The 15,035-nt window shown below is 37.8% G+C and overlaps 1 protein-coding gene across 12 annotated transcripts in view; it reads left to right on the top strand.

Moving 5' to 3' along the window:
- Nucleotides 1-12,511, top strand: part of FAM126B (family with sequence similarity 126 member B) — an 84,016-nt gene extending 71,505 nt beyond the window's left edge. For 10 of the 12 annotated variants that reach the window (XM_009182740.4, XM_009182751.4, XM_009182745.3 and 7 more), the window contains 3 exons: nucleotides 3,201-3,360; nucleotides 4,081-4,248; nucleotides 9,716-12,511. In XM_009182740.4, the coding sequence (XP_009181004.3) occupies nucleotides 3,201-3,360; nucleotides 4,081-4,248; nucleotides 9,716-10,317 (930 nt within the window). In that variant the 3' untranslated portion in view covers nucleotides 10,318-12,511. The remainder of the gene's footprint in view (nucleotides 1-3,200; nucleotides 3,361-4,080; nucleotides 4,249-9,715) is intronic. The other 2 variants (XM_003907795.5, XM_009182747.4) reach the window with 1 other exon arrangement.
- The last annotated feature ends 2,524 nt before the right edge of the window (nucleotides 12,512-15,035 follow it).

Below are 15,035 nucleotides of genomic sequence, written 5' to 3'. Positions count from 1 at the left end.
GAATTTTTGTATTTTTAGTAGAGACAGAGTTTCACTGTGTTGGCCAGGCTGGTCTTGAAATCCTGATCTCAAGTGATCTGCCTGCCTTGGCCTCCCAGAATGCTGGGATTACAGGTGTGAGCCACCACGCCTGGCCTCCATCAGGTTTTTTTTTTTTTTTTTTTTTTTTTTGAGACGGAGTCTCGCTCTGTCACCCAGGCTGGAGTGCAGTGGCCGGATCTCAGCTCACTGCAAGCTCCGCCTCCCGGGTTCCCGCCATTCTCCTGCCTCAGCCTCCCGAGTAGCTGGGACTACAGGCGCCCGCTGCCACGCCCGGCTAAGTTTTTGTATTTTTAGTAGAGACGGGGTTTCACCGTGTTAGCCAGGATGGTCTCGATCTCCTGACCTCGTGATCCGCCCGTCTTGGCCTCCCAAAGTGCTGGGATTACAGGCTTGAGCCACCGCGCCCGGCCCATCAGGTTTTTAAAAGCAAAATTAATATATGCAGGGCACAAACTGAGAAACATTTTCAGCAGTCATGATACGAATAAGCAAATTAATATTTCATTCTATGTAAAAAGATTTTGTACTCTCCCACAAAATAAACAAATCTCCAAATGGTAAGTGATCAATTGAAAAACAAATGTAAGGCTAGGTGCGGTGGCTCACACCTGTAATCACAGCACTTTGGGAGGCTGAGGCGGGTGGATCATCTGAGGCCACAAGTTCAAGACCAGCCTGGCCAGCGTGGCAAAACTCTGTCTCTACAAAAAAATACAAAATTTAAGGCCAGGCCCTGTGGCTCACACCTGTAATCCCAGCACTTTGGGGAGGCCAAGATGGATGGATCACGAGGTCAGCAGTTTAAGACCAGACTGTCCAAGATGGTAAAACCCCATCTCTACAAAAAATTAAAAACATTAGCTGGGCGTGGTAGTGGGCGCCTGTAATCCCAGCTAATCGGGAGGCTGAGGCAGAGAATTGCTTAAACCTGGGAGGTGGAGGTTGCAGTGAGCCAAGATTGTGCCACTGCTCTCCAGCCTGGGCGACAGAGTGAGACCCCATGTGAAAAAAAAAAAACAAACAAAAACAACATTAGCTGGGTGTGGTGGCGCATGCCTGTAATTCCAGCTGCTTGGGAGGCTGAGGCATGAGAATTGCTTGAACCTGGGAGGCAGAGGTTACAATGGGCTGAGATTGTGCTGCTGCACTCTAGCCTGGGTGACAGAGCAATACCTTGTTTCAAAAACAAAACAAAACAACGAATGTAAATATCCAGTAGTGGAGTGAGGAAGGCATTCTTTATGTTACAGTGGTAGTGTGAAACAACTCTGAATATCCCCTGAAGAAGCAGTTTGGTAATGTGTGTTTATTTCTTTGGCCCTCTATCCCATGTCTAGCAATGTATTCCAGGAAACTAAACTTAAATTTAATACCAAAATTATAAATACCAAAGACAATGTATTATAAGCACCACATTGCAGTTTTATTTCTACTTGCAAAGGAATAAAAACAGTCTAAATGTCCCACAGCAGAAAATGATTTAAGTTATATAATATTTACTTGATGAGATTATATATATGAGGTTTTATATTAAAGGGAAGTGCTAGCTTGTATGAGGTAGAAAAACAGTATACAACTATTTTTTAGATCTAGACAGGACAGAGGAAACATATAAAATGCTATAATAGTTGTCTAGGTGATTTAACTGTGAATTTTTATTCCTTTCCAATTTCCTAAGCTTTTTGTAGTATTTTGATAACAGTATTCTTAAAATACTATTTTCTACTTGCAGTATTGTAAGAATACAGCTTTTTATTTCACTGTTTCAAAAAATCACTATTATTTTTTGAGACAGGGTCTCACTCTGTCACTTATGCTGGAGTGCAGTGGTGTGATGACAGTTCACTGTAACCTCCACCTTCTGGGCTCAAGTGATCCTCCTGCCTCAGCCTCCTGAGTCGCTGGGACTACAGGTGCATACCGGCACACCTGGCAAATTTTTGTATTTTTTTGTGGAGACAAGGTCTCACCTTGTTGCCCAGGCTGATCTCAAATTCCCAGACTCAAGTGATCTGCCTGCTTCAGCCTCTCAAAGTGGTGGGATTACAGGCATGAGCCACCATGCCTGGCTCAGCTTTTTAAAAGCCATTTTATTTATATCATTTTTAAAATATTTAAGCTAAATATAAATTTATCAAGGTAGCATTTGCAGTAATTCTCCATTTGAATTCCCATTTGTTTCCTAATCTTACCCTAAGAGTTATATTAAAACAAATGGATAAAAAGATTTAAAAATTACATCATCAGAGTAGTACCTTGAACTTATGAAACTCTTTAATAGTTGATCCTTTCAACAATCTTGTAAATTAAGTAGAGGTGGCATTTCCAAGGCAATACAGGTAAAGAGATTAGTAACTCTAGTTACAATATTCCTTTATTGTCCGTGGTCTCTGAGGGACACAATAATAATACCCTCTTTCCCTGTTCAAATCTAGAGCCATATGATAAACAGAAAAATAGTTGGTATATGGGGAACAAGTATTTTCATTACTGTTAAAAGCTAAATTGAAAGACTTTCCTTCACATCTAGACCTTGGAACAGCCCACTGGCAAGAACGTTTGAGTGAGATCAGGCACACCCATCCAGGCTGCTTAATTCCATGTGGGCTTGTCCAAGTGGAGAGGGAAGGAGCAAGACAATCCTTTAGCTCAAGATTTTTGCTAGATTAGTACAGCCCAGTTAGGAAACATGGATCAGTTAAATGGCAATTACCAGGTATGTCACTTTCCTCTTCAGGGAGCAGAAAATGGTAGGACAAAATGTCAGAAGTATTTAAGGAACATTTCTCCTCATGTAAACAGAAAAGCAGAGAACATCCTAATGTTTTATTAGAGATTAAATTTTGCATGTTATTTATCTGAAGAATCAGACAATTCTAAATTGTCTCATAATCAGAGTTTATATGTTAATTCTTTCTTTGGCATGCTTTTTCTCTTTGAAAGTCAACAATTTTAAGGCATCATTGGGGTATGTGACTCATATTTTAGAAATTCTCATTTGAAAAGCCTGCTTAAAAGAATACAGAACAAGAAAGATACATTTATTAAACATTATAATACAAATTTTAAATACATATTCAAAAGTTATGGACACATGTAGTATAAACAAAAACTGCATATTGATTGTAAACTTGTATAGACTTATATTATCATTTTAGGTTGCCAATGCCATGAAAAACTCATTACCATTTGATGCTCCTGATTCTACACAAGAAGGCCAGAAAGTCCTTAAAGTTGAAGTCACTCCAACAGTGCCGAGGATTTCTCGGACTGCAATTACAACAGCTTCAATCCGTCGTCATAGATGGAGAAGAGAAGGTGAGTACAAAATCCCCATAGTCCACACATGGAGTCAAGTAAATTTATCACTGTTTTTACAGACTGTCTTAGCACATGATATTAAAAGACCCTGTGTAAAGTAAATTTTTTTGTTTATCACTAGAAATGTGACTAAATGTCTAAAGTTATTTTAATATGTATTTATAAAATAGATGTTTAGATTGCTGTATGAAGATTAAAACAAAATAAGATGAGGTTAATTTTTGTCTTTTTTTGAACTAAATAAGAAAAATAGGAAAGAAGTTGCTTTAACCTTGTTACCATACTGGAAAAAAAAAGGTGCACGTATGAGCACTGTGGGAAAAACTATATAACTGGCCAAACTAACAGTATAATGCAAGCTATTCATAAAATGATTTATTCTTGATTTTGGATTTTTATCTTTGCCTTTCCTTTTTTTGTAAGTGCTGAATCCAGCAGTATTTCATACACATGGTACTTGAATAGTCAAGCTGTCTTGCCTAAGAGATATTGCCATTTTAATGATCCTGATTTTTCTGTCTTAATTCATTTGCAAACCTCACATTGTTCATCTGCTGCCTTATGTGTGTGCATGCTGTGCACACACATGTAACTATATAAATAGTGTTTGTGTTTATATCATATCCATATATACATTTTCTTATCTGCCTGGGTCAAAATGCTCAGAAAATAATAGAGCAGCATAAAAGCACTAAAATTTTATATGTTGAATCCCAGATGGCTTTGACTTCTCAAACGAGGCTGACTCAAGTATTCCTGGCTCCCCGATCCAACACGGCTCCACTGACCTAGGGATCAAACGTGTGCAAGAGGGGGAGGTGCTGGTGCGCAGGACCCCTGAGCATGGCTCACCCGAGCCCAACTCAGCAACAGCCACAACAGAGGGTAGGACAGAGATGAGGAGGCAGAAGTCAGTGAGGCAGTTGCTGGAGAAGGATCCTGGCTCTCTATCCCCAAGCAGAGCATCTTTCCATTCTAATGTGTGTTTCCAGTACCCCAGGGTGTATTAGCTTCTCCTTGCAAAGCACCCTCCCTCCTCATATGCATAGCACCGGGTCAGGTGCAATCTTTAGTTACCATTTGTGCTGGTCTGAAGTCTGCATCCTGTGTAATCAAGGAACAGCTTGGCATGGCTACTAACAAGGCAGGGTCCTGTCTCCAAAAGGTCTGCAAATGCTTGGAATTTTTTTTATTACTGAGCATGTTTATTCTAACATTAGGAAAGAAAAATGTACCCAGTGGACATGAGCCTTATTCATCAACATGAATGATTTTAATTATACAATAATTTATTCTTTAAAATTTTTGAAGAGAGTTTTAAAACATTAGCATATTATCTTTAAGATATTGAAGTGGAGCCAGCTGGTTTATGTGTAATTCTGTGGTGTTCAATGAAGAATTTCTTAGCTCTTTGACCAAGTACGCTGATGTTCATTGGCTTTATCATCTGTAGATTAAGTTGCTTAGGTCTAACTAGTAAACTACTGACACCTTCTATAAATGTGCTATCCTGATGCACAGTACATTTTACAATTTACTGTAAATAATGGTGGTATTAAATTCAATGGAATTAAAATGTATTATTATATTTAGAGGTCAGATATCCTAGTAGAGCCTTATTTCTATAATGTAAGTATCACAACATGGAGGGGTTTTTTAATACCCTTCCCTTGAACCCCCATCTGCAAAAGAGTGCTTCTCTTTGTTGGGAAAGTATTTACTTGCTGTTTTGCATGTAATGCCATAGGAATTAGCTTTGTAAAGGAGGGAACTGTAGCCAGTTTTTAAAAAGTTATTTAATGTATTGCTACTGTGGATCCTTTATACTTATTAAATCAAACAAGTAGCTTTAAATGAGGTTATATATTTTTACTTAAAGACCAAACATACATAAAGCAGTTAATTTCCACCATAGGGAACTCTCTTGCTCTTTGGTGCATTAGAAATTTGAGCATGCTCAGTAAGAATCTAAATCTACCTTCTGTTCCCTTGCCCATTTACCCAGATTGACCTTATTTCATTTAACAGTGTTGCATGTGCATGACCTAGGGACCCAAAAAAGTTGGTGCTGTTTGAGAGATCCTTTAAATGGCTCTGAAAGATGCAGCCTTCCCTTTATTCCCTGTATCTTATTACGTTATCCCTAGGAGTAAGTTTTATCTTGTATAAACATGTAACAATAAGAAGATGAATAGATGTGGAACCCAGAGTTGGCCTAAACTGAACATTTTTGAATGACTGAGCCACTTGATATTTATCTACTACTATTGCTAGAATATTGGAAGTATTTATGCTAAATATAGTACCATGTTAATCAACAGTTGCTCAAATTCCAGAAAGTGTAGGATTAAGTTGAAGCATTCCTTCAAATACATCAAGTCATACACTTTGAAACAAATGAACCAAAATAGTAGTTCCTTTTTAATATCCTATAAAATATTAAAATATCCTATTTTAATATCTATCACTGGTAAAATTTCAATTTGGGGGAGGGAGGAAGAAGGTGTAGCCACAAGGAAAGAGAAATGTTTCCTTATTTTACCTTTTAATCCAGATTGTTTGTAGTCTTATTTATTTATTTTTTTGAGGCAGGATCTCACTCACATCACCCAGGCAGGAGTACAGTGACACAATCAAGGCTCACTGTAGCCTCAGCTTCCTGGGCTGAAGTGATCTTCCCTCAGCCTCTGGAATAGCTAGTACTACAGGCACGCCACCACAGCCGGCTAGTTTTTTGTATTTTTAGTAGAGATGTGGTTTTGCCATGTTGCCTAGGCTGGTCTCAAACTCCTGGACTCAAGCAGTCTGCCCACCTCAGCCTCCCAGGGTGCTGAGATTACAGGCATGAGCCACCACCCCGGCCTATTTGTAGTTTTAAATCAATATTAACAGAAGCCAAATGTATAGGTAAAGTCAGCCATGAATAGAAATGTTCATTAAAAATCCATTTCATAGCTTCTTGGGGTTCAGTGTAAATACAAAAAGGAATAAAAAAAAAAAAAAGAAAAAAAATCAATTTCAGATGTCTCCTCTTCGGACCAGATGTATTGTTATCACCTTTGGAGCAAATTACAAAGGAAAAATGTTTTGAGACACTGTTGCCTTTTTCTTTCTTGAGGGTTTTTTCTCAACCCCCAGATGGTCTCACTCTGTTGCCCAGGCTGGAGTGTAGTCGCACAGTCATAGCTCACTGTAACCTCAAGCTCCTGGGCTCCAGCAAACCTCTGGCATCACCCTTCTCAGTAGCTAGGACAACAGGCATGTCACCATGCCCAGTTAATTTTTAAATTGTTTGTAGAGATGGGGTCTTGCTATGTTGTCCGGGCTAGTCTTGAACTCCCAGGCTCAAGCACTCCTCCCGTCTTGGCCTCCCAGGTGTGACGCACTGCACCCAGCCTCCTTAAGATTCGTAGCTCACTACCACCTCGAATTCCTGGACTTAAGTGATCCTCCCACCTCTGCCTCCTCAGTAGCTGGGACTATAGGTAGGTGCCATCACATCTGGCTAATTTTTTAACTTTCTGGAGATAGGATCTTGCTATTTGCCCAGGCTGGTCTCAAACTCCTCAACTCAAAGGATCTGTTTTGGCTTCCCAAAATGTTGGGATTACAGGCGTGAGCCACCATACCCCACCAAACAGAAGAAAGGAAATTACTAAAACCTATGAAAAGTTTTGGTAATTCTGAACTCTGCTGAAGCTTTTGGATTGACATAGATTATTGACTAGTTTTCTGCTATGATGGTTTTAAATAATTTTACAATTAAAATTGGGTTTATTACATGTTGAAATTGAAGAGACAATATAAGCCCATTACCTACTTTTCTCCTGATGTCGAGTACATTCTATTTGTGACTTTTAAAGCTGGAGTTAAGATTATTACTAAACTGGCCAGGCATGATGGCTCATGCCTATAATCCCAGCACTTTGGGAGGCCCAGGCAGGTGGATTGCTTGAGCCCAGGAGTTTGAGACCAGCCTGGGCAACATGGCAAAACCCCGTCTCTACAAAATATACAAAAATTAGCCAAGCATGGTGGCACATGCCTGTAGTCCCAGCTACTTGAGAGGCTGAGGTGGGAGGATCACTTGAGCCTGGGAGGTTGAGGCTACAGTGGGCTGTGATTGTGCCACTGCACTCCAGCCTGTGCAACAGAGTGAGACCTTGTCTCAAAAAATATATAATAAAAATAAATAAACAAATGTTTTTAAAAATTATTACTAAACTGAAGACAATACCTGTGATTAAAGTATAATCAGTATTCCATTATATATACTAAGCATTTCTTAGTATATAAAATATCAATAGATTCTCTTGCATGATGGCTTTTATGTTACCATCTTTTTTATGGCCATATTGCTTGGACATGAGATCTGCATGTAGCAAGATTCAGAAGCTAGCACTAAGTCTCTCAGTCTCCTTTCCTAATAAATATACCTAATGATACATTTCTGTTCACTCCCAGTTTTATATCACTAATATCAATTCTGACCCAATAACTATCCTTTCTTGGGCATTTTGGAGTTCTTTATACTAATTGTAAGTAAATTACTAAAATGTATCATATGAATATAAAGTTTTTATTTTGAGGTATATTATAAAAGTACATTATATACAGTTCTTTTGAAGAGGTTGAGAGAAGTGGTGTCAGCTGCTACTGTTCTTAGTAAATGCATTTTCATATGGCTTTGCATGATGATTAAAGATTATTAAACTGCTGGATATAATAAGGTGCCTTTTGCTTTAAGGATAGCTTATTTCGTTCTTTAGAAGGAAGAAAATAATCCATATGAGTAAATGTAGCTAAGTAAATATTTTTCCAGGTACTATGTTAAATAAAAGATTGTGTTTAAATATTTTGTATATATTTTGCTTAGGTAACTTGTATCTCTAATATTTGTTTAGATTCTTTCCTAACATTTTTACCTTACCTGTAATGTTGATATCTGTTTTGTAGATTCAGATTAAACTTTATGGCAGTCTGGAAAATGTATTTAATGAGGTAGCAAGCCAATATGAGTTCTTGAAAGAAGCAAATGTATTACTTTCTAAGAGAATGTTGATCATACTCTCAGTAAGAGAAGTGGCTTTCTGTAAACTGCAAGCTCAATATATTATATATTCTTCTCTTCCTCCCACAAAAACCCAAGATATGAATTCTGTTGTTGGCCGGGAGAGATGGCTCACGCCTGTAATCCCAGCACTTTGGGAGGCTGAAGTGGGCAGATCACTTGAGGTCAGGAGTTGGAGACCAGCCTGGCCAACATGGTGAAACCCCATCTCTACTAAAAATACAAAAATTAGCTGGGCATGGTGGTGCATGCCTGTAATCCCAGCTGCTCGGGAGGGTAAGGCAGGAGAATTACTTGAACCAGGGAGGCAGAGGTTGCAGTGAGCTGAAGATCGTGCCACTGTACTCCAGTCTGGGTGACGGAGTGAGACTCTGTCTCAAAAAAAAAAAAAAAAAAAAATTATTTTGTTAACTGCAGTTTCTGCATGAAATGAAATGTGATGGGACACTATAGTATTTTGTGATTATGACATCTCAATACTAAGAATCTAAAATATTACAGAAATAATTACATAAAATATTATCAAAACATACCATATAGAAAATATAAATCCTTCTTAAATACCCCTGCTGGTTCCCTACCACTGCTCTCTGATAATATTTTCTTCACATTAATTGATCAAAATATGGAAACCAGTGAGTAGAAAAGGCCATAAGACAAAATATGACTGTGAAGTTACAGAAGCAATATAGTTTTGAGTTATTTTAAAAAATTGCTAGTTCCATGTTAAAGGTTCTAAAGCCATATAGAAGCAGTTAACCAACCACTGAGTAAATATAAATTTTATTATAGTTAAAAAGAGTTTGGCCTGTAAGCATAAATGAGTTTTTGGTATAATTCTGGGTAACCGGAATTAGAAGAGGGTCTCTTGCACATCTTATGGTGGGTTAAAGAAGGTATGAGGGGCAAAGTTTTTTTTTTTTTTTTCCAGTAGGTAGATATAGTCATTTCAGAAGAATGATAGAGTGCATTATAAAAATTTATGTTAACTGTTGTATTTTACCTAGTTGTTTTACCTGCCTAAATATTGACAATATACTAGATATGTTTGTGGATAGTTTTACAAAAACTGGACTAAATAAAGCTAAATTAACATGTTTGAGCATAGTAGAACTCTGTGTAGATTAAGATTTCCCCTAAATTATTTAGGGGAAGTGTTGATAGTAGGGCTATTGACAACCTATAGCAAGCATTACCCAAGAGATAAGGTCAGTATTGTTATTCACAGCTGCTTCTTACTTAATTTAGCTGTTGCTGAGTCTGTCTGATTTGTTTTCTTAGGTGCTGAGGGTGTAAATGGAGGAGAGGAGTCTGTAAACCTGAATGATGCAGATGAAGGATTTTCATCAGGGGCTTCCCTCAGCAGTCAGCCAATTGGGACCAAACCATCCTCCTCTTCTCAGAGGGGAAGCTTAAGGAAAGTAGCAACTGGGCGTTCAGCCAAGGATAAAGAAACAGCCTCTGCCATCAAATCCAGTGAGAGCCCTCGAGATTCAGTAGTTCGCAAGCAGTATGTACAGCAACCAACTGATCTTAGTGTAGATTCAGTTGAGCTGACACCAATGAAGAAACACCTGAGCCTGCCTGCTGGCCAGGTGGTGCCAAAAACCAATAGCTTAAGTTTAATCCGGACAGCCAGTGCTTCCTCAAGTAAATCATTTGACTATGTAAATGGCAGTCAAGCAAGTACCAGCATTGGGGTTGGCACTGAGGGAGGTACTAATTTAGCAGCTAACAATGCTAATCGATACTCAACTGTCAGTCTGCAGGAAGACCGGCTAGGTCAAGCTGGCGAAGGTAAAGAGCTTCTCAGCCCAGGAGCCCCCTTAACCAAGCAGTCTCGATCCCCAAGTTTCAATATGCAGCTAATATCCCAGGTGTAGTTTTGACATCCTCCCTCATCTTTCTGCTTACCTTTTAAACTGAACATTTCATTGTGCAAGAAGACACTTCATCCCACATTGTGAAAATATTGGTCACTGTTACCAGATTTCATTTAGTTTAGGTATCTTCATACTGTATTTTGTATCAAAACAGCAATAAGGTTTTCTTTATCCCTCTTTCCTACATCTACACGTATTCCTTGTAAATGTGTTTGTGAAGCAGTATAAAATGTTTGCCTTTTCCATGCCTTCCTTTCTCCTTGGGTGATGTGCAATCCATCGTAGGCTGATCGGTCCCATTTCAACACTGTGAGACTGAGGATACGTTAGAGGAAATGGTGTATATGATCCCTATGAAACGATTCTTTGGCTTTTGTTTAAAAACAAAACAAAACAAAACGGGTTTGTTCTCATAATCTAGAGAACTATGAAGATTACTGGATCATATTTTTTTCTCTTAACCAGGAGTGCCTCAGAGATTCTGCTATGACTTTGGACTTCTCTGAGTCTGTGCAATCATTTTCTGGAGAAGCATGGGGAAAGGTGGTAGACTGCTGCACTTTTTCATTAAAATGAGGGTAGCTCTTTCTCCACCCCCCATCTCGTTTATCCCGAAGACATAAATGTTCAATTACGGAGGCATTTAAATCAAGTTGTGACCACCTCCATTGGAGGACAGGGCTCTAAGTTGATTGTGTAATTGATAATGCACTTTCTCAATGGCTGTATAGTCATTATTAACATGTCTTCCCTCTTCCCCACAAGGACATATAAGGTCATTTCTGTCCTTCAAGTTTGGCCAACTAACAAATCAGATTCTGAGGGGCATGTTCTATTTCCCAGGAATGATTGACACTTTGGTGCTGGGGTTTTGTGGGGGGAGGGGTGGTTTTTGTTTAGCTTGTGTGGAGATTGTGTGTGTGAGAGGAGATTTTGATTCTTCTTTTTTTTCTTTTCCTTTGTGAGCTGATGGCTGAAGTATAACAGTACATCTTCAGGTAAAGAGAGGGATTTCTCAATCTACTTTCTGTTATGTCAGACTATAAGAGAAACCCTTTCAGCTGCTTTCTAGATGTACCTAAATTCAGTCAGGTATTTTGGATTAAGAAATCTAAAGTCCTGATACATTACATACTCCAAGGAAATATATCAGGGACAGACAATTGGCTGAAAACACTGATACTTCAATGTGACACATTTTTATAGAACATTTCTACCAGGGGGTACTGACCTTGATTTCTCCTATAAGGACCACACTGCCTTTGTGTTTAATGTAATGCAATTTGTGTACCTTCTAATCATATATCTGCAGTTTCTCATTTTTATAAAACTTTGAAATCATGCCAGTAAGCTAGATGTTGAATGTATGTAAGTAGCATTTGGTAACTGCTAAGAGGTCACAAAAACATTATTGGTAAAAAAAATTTTCTTAGTTCTGATCTGGTTGGATAAGATTTTATCATAACCTCTTCTGGGTCTCAGGCTCTGATGTTTGAAAAAGAAGGGAATATATTGGGTTTTAAAAAATCAGTGTATTGTGACTTAAACTGTTATAAGTTATCCTTCCACAGAATACATCAGAGCTATTAGTGCTTTGTACATTTAGATGTTTTTACTTGATTATTGTTTAAAAAAAAATACTGAATTTATAGAAAGCAAGTATTCTCCTAATTAACAAAAGTTAAAATTTCCCTACCATTAAAATTACAATAGATTTTGATAAATAACAGAAAAAAATGGTTTTTTTTTTCACACCTAGCAATGCTCCCGTTTTTATTGTAAGAACTTTCTTTTCTCCCTAAGAGACTTTCTGTTAGACTCTTTATATATGAGATGCTTGTTTGAATTTGGTAGTCTGTAACATTTTCCAGCTCATGTGAAAATGGAAAACTAGAACCTGAACTAGTATCTACAACATTGCCAAAGTCCGGGGTAAAGCTAAAAGTTGATAAATAGACAATTTATTGATTTATGTGTGTGTGTGTGTGTGTGTATATATATATGGTGTGTATATGTATATATCACAAAGTTGTATTTTAAATATCCTTTCTTTTAATTTAAGGGATGTCAAATAAATGAAAGGAGTTTAAAAATAGCCAAAATAAATGAGCTGTAAAGGTCTATAACATACTAAAAAAGGCAGTTTCAGGTATGTAAGGAAAGGAGCATTATACTCACCTAGAAAGTGAGATCTTGGCTATGGCTGGAGGTCAGTCACTTTATGGCATAAATTATGGTTTTATTTGAGAGGTACAAAGACTGTTTTCAATTCAAATTGTGCATTTATTGGCATCTAAATCTAGCATGATTTTACTTAAAGCACAAAAGAAATACTACACAATACCAAATTACAGCAAAAGTTACAATAAATACAACAAAATTTTCCTTTGGCTAGAAATCTTATGTTATAACTGAAAAATTGGTTTTAAAAAATGTTCATCATGGCCAGGCACGGTGGCTCACACCTGTAATCCCAGCACTCTGGGAGGCTGAGGTGGGCGAATCACAAGGTCAGGAGTTCGAGACCAGCCTGGCGAAACCCTGTCTCTACTAAAAATACAAAAAATGAGCGGGGCATGGTGGCAGGCGCCTATAATCCCAGCTACTCGGGAGGCTGAGGCAGGAGAATCGCTTGAACCCGGGAGGTGGAGGTTGCAGTGAGCTGAAAACGCGACACTGCATTTCAGCCTGGGTGACAGTGCAAGACTCCGTCTCCAAAAAAAAAAAAAAAAAAAAAAAAGTTCATCTTAGAGGATTTTATTTATCTGTATATATATACATATATGCTTGTATGTATACATACACACATTAACATTTTATGACCCTGTAACATTTGTTTTCTATTCTTTTAGGTGATGTGAGTTGACCTCAGTGAAGAAACATTTCATTTAGTCTAAACCTTGTATTCAGGGTCTTACAACAGATTTCTTGTGTAAGAATTATTATTAGTTAAAATGGAAGGCGTTAGTTTAACAAACTGAGAGTCAGATTTTCTAACTTTTTAACTATGCATTTTAACATGCATTATTTTTGGCATTTAATTTAAAATAGTTTGTTTCAGATATACAACAGCTGTTACAGATATATGCCAGCAATATTTATACTTTTTTAACAAGCTTTTGTTGTATATTTTCTAATTTCTATAAGTCTAACCATCTATGAAAAAGATATTTAGGGAGAAAATACTTGTTTTCTGTAATAAAACAAATAGGTTGGTGCCATGTATGCCAAGTTGGATAAAAGAATACAAAGAAATAGCTGAAGGCTTGGGAGCTCTGCTCTGACATTAATTACTGGAAAGCAAACTAAAATGCAAAGTGAATAGTTAACTCAGAAGATTTGATTTTTTGAGACAGGGTCTCACTCTGTCCTCCAGGCTGGAGTGCAGTGGCACTATCACGGCTCACTGCAGCCTCGACCTCCCTGGGCTCAGGTGATCCTCCCACCTCAGCCTCTGGGGTAGCTGGAACTCCAGACATGCCCCACCATGCCTGGCTAATTTTTGTATTTTTAGTAGAGACGAGGTTTTGCCATGTTGCCCAGGCTGGTCTTGAACTCCTGGGTTTAAGAGATCCACCCACCTGGCATCCCAGAAGTGCTAGGATTACAGACATAACTACCACACCTGGCTTGAAGACTTTTAAATGTGAAAATATTTTAAGAAGCTAAGGGGAAAATTGTTATTTTAAAATCCTGATCCCCTTACCTTTACCCCTTACCATTCCCATTCCTTTCCAATTCACTTTTCTTTGTCTGCTTATGATAGAATCAGAACTGTGCTAAGAAACCCTAGGGATAATCTAGCTAGTCTCCCACTCCCTCACCCCAACATTCATCCTCAAGAAACGGAAGCTCAGAGGTTGTGGTATGATCAAGGTCATATAACTAAAGCAGAGCCAGAATCAAACGCAGTCTCCCATGGGTTTGGGGAGGCAGTGCGTTGTTAACTCCATTTTTGCAGTTTCTTTATAGTTCTGGTCTAGTAGTTGGTGAATACAGCACATTAAGAAAAGTGTTAAATCCAAATGTACAGTAATCTAGATGGGGAAGTGTTGGAAATGTTAAGTATATCTACAGATGTAAGGATCAACACATTATTCTAATTTATGCATATTTTCTGCCACATAACAGTTGTATGCTGCCATTTTATAGTTGAATACATTTGTTGGGATTTATTTAAATGTAAAATAAACCCAATGAAACGGCTTTGATCAGTGTTTTCTAGTTATTTTAAAGTAATTTTTGAGTCAGCCAGCTTTCAGTCACCAGTGTGGCAAGCTAATTATATTGCACAATAGAGTATTGCAAAGTAAAGATTAAATAAATTTGATTCCATTAATTTTTAATGTAGAAAGAGACTGAGTCTTACTTATGCTTAGAGCAAATGCAAGCAATATTTCCTTATATGATTGAAAAAGGTTTTATAGTGTGAAGCTTATGATTCCATAATGGAACAGTGACCATGATGTCATTTAAAGTGTGTATATACCGTATAAAATGTCTTAAATGCAGTAGTCTCAGCTATATAAGCTCAGTATTTCCAGTCTGTATTCTCAAATTCCACGTAGTAGCTTTAAATTAATTAAAATTGTTTATTAGACACTGGAATACTGAGGATAACTTCAGATTGTTTTGTTTGCACTACTTTTGTGAATATTTTAATGAAATGGAGTCAATTTTTTAGTACTTCAGTTGTTGACAATCAGTTGTCTCGTTTA

This window comes from Papio anubis, chromosome 10 (assembly GCF_008728515.1).
Source record: "Papio anubis isolate 15944 chromosome 10, Panubis1.0, whole genome shotgun sequence".
In the NCBI taxonomy this organism is placed as follows: Eukaryota; Metazoa; Chordata; class Mammalia; order Primates; family Cercopithecidae; genus Papio; species Papio anubis.
This window is presented reverse-complemented; position numbering and strand designations above follow the sequence as displayed.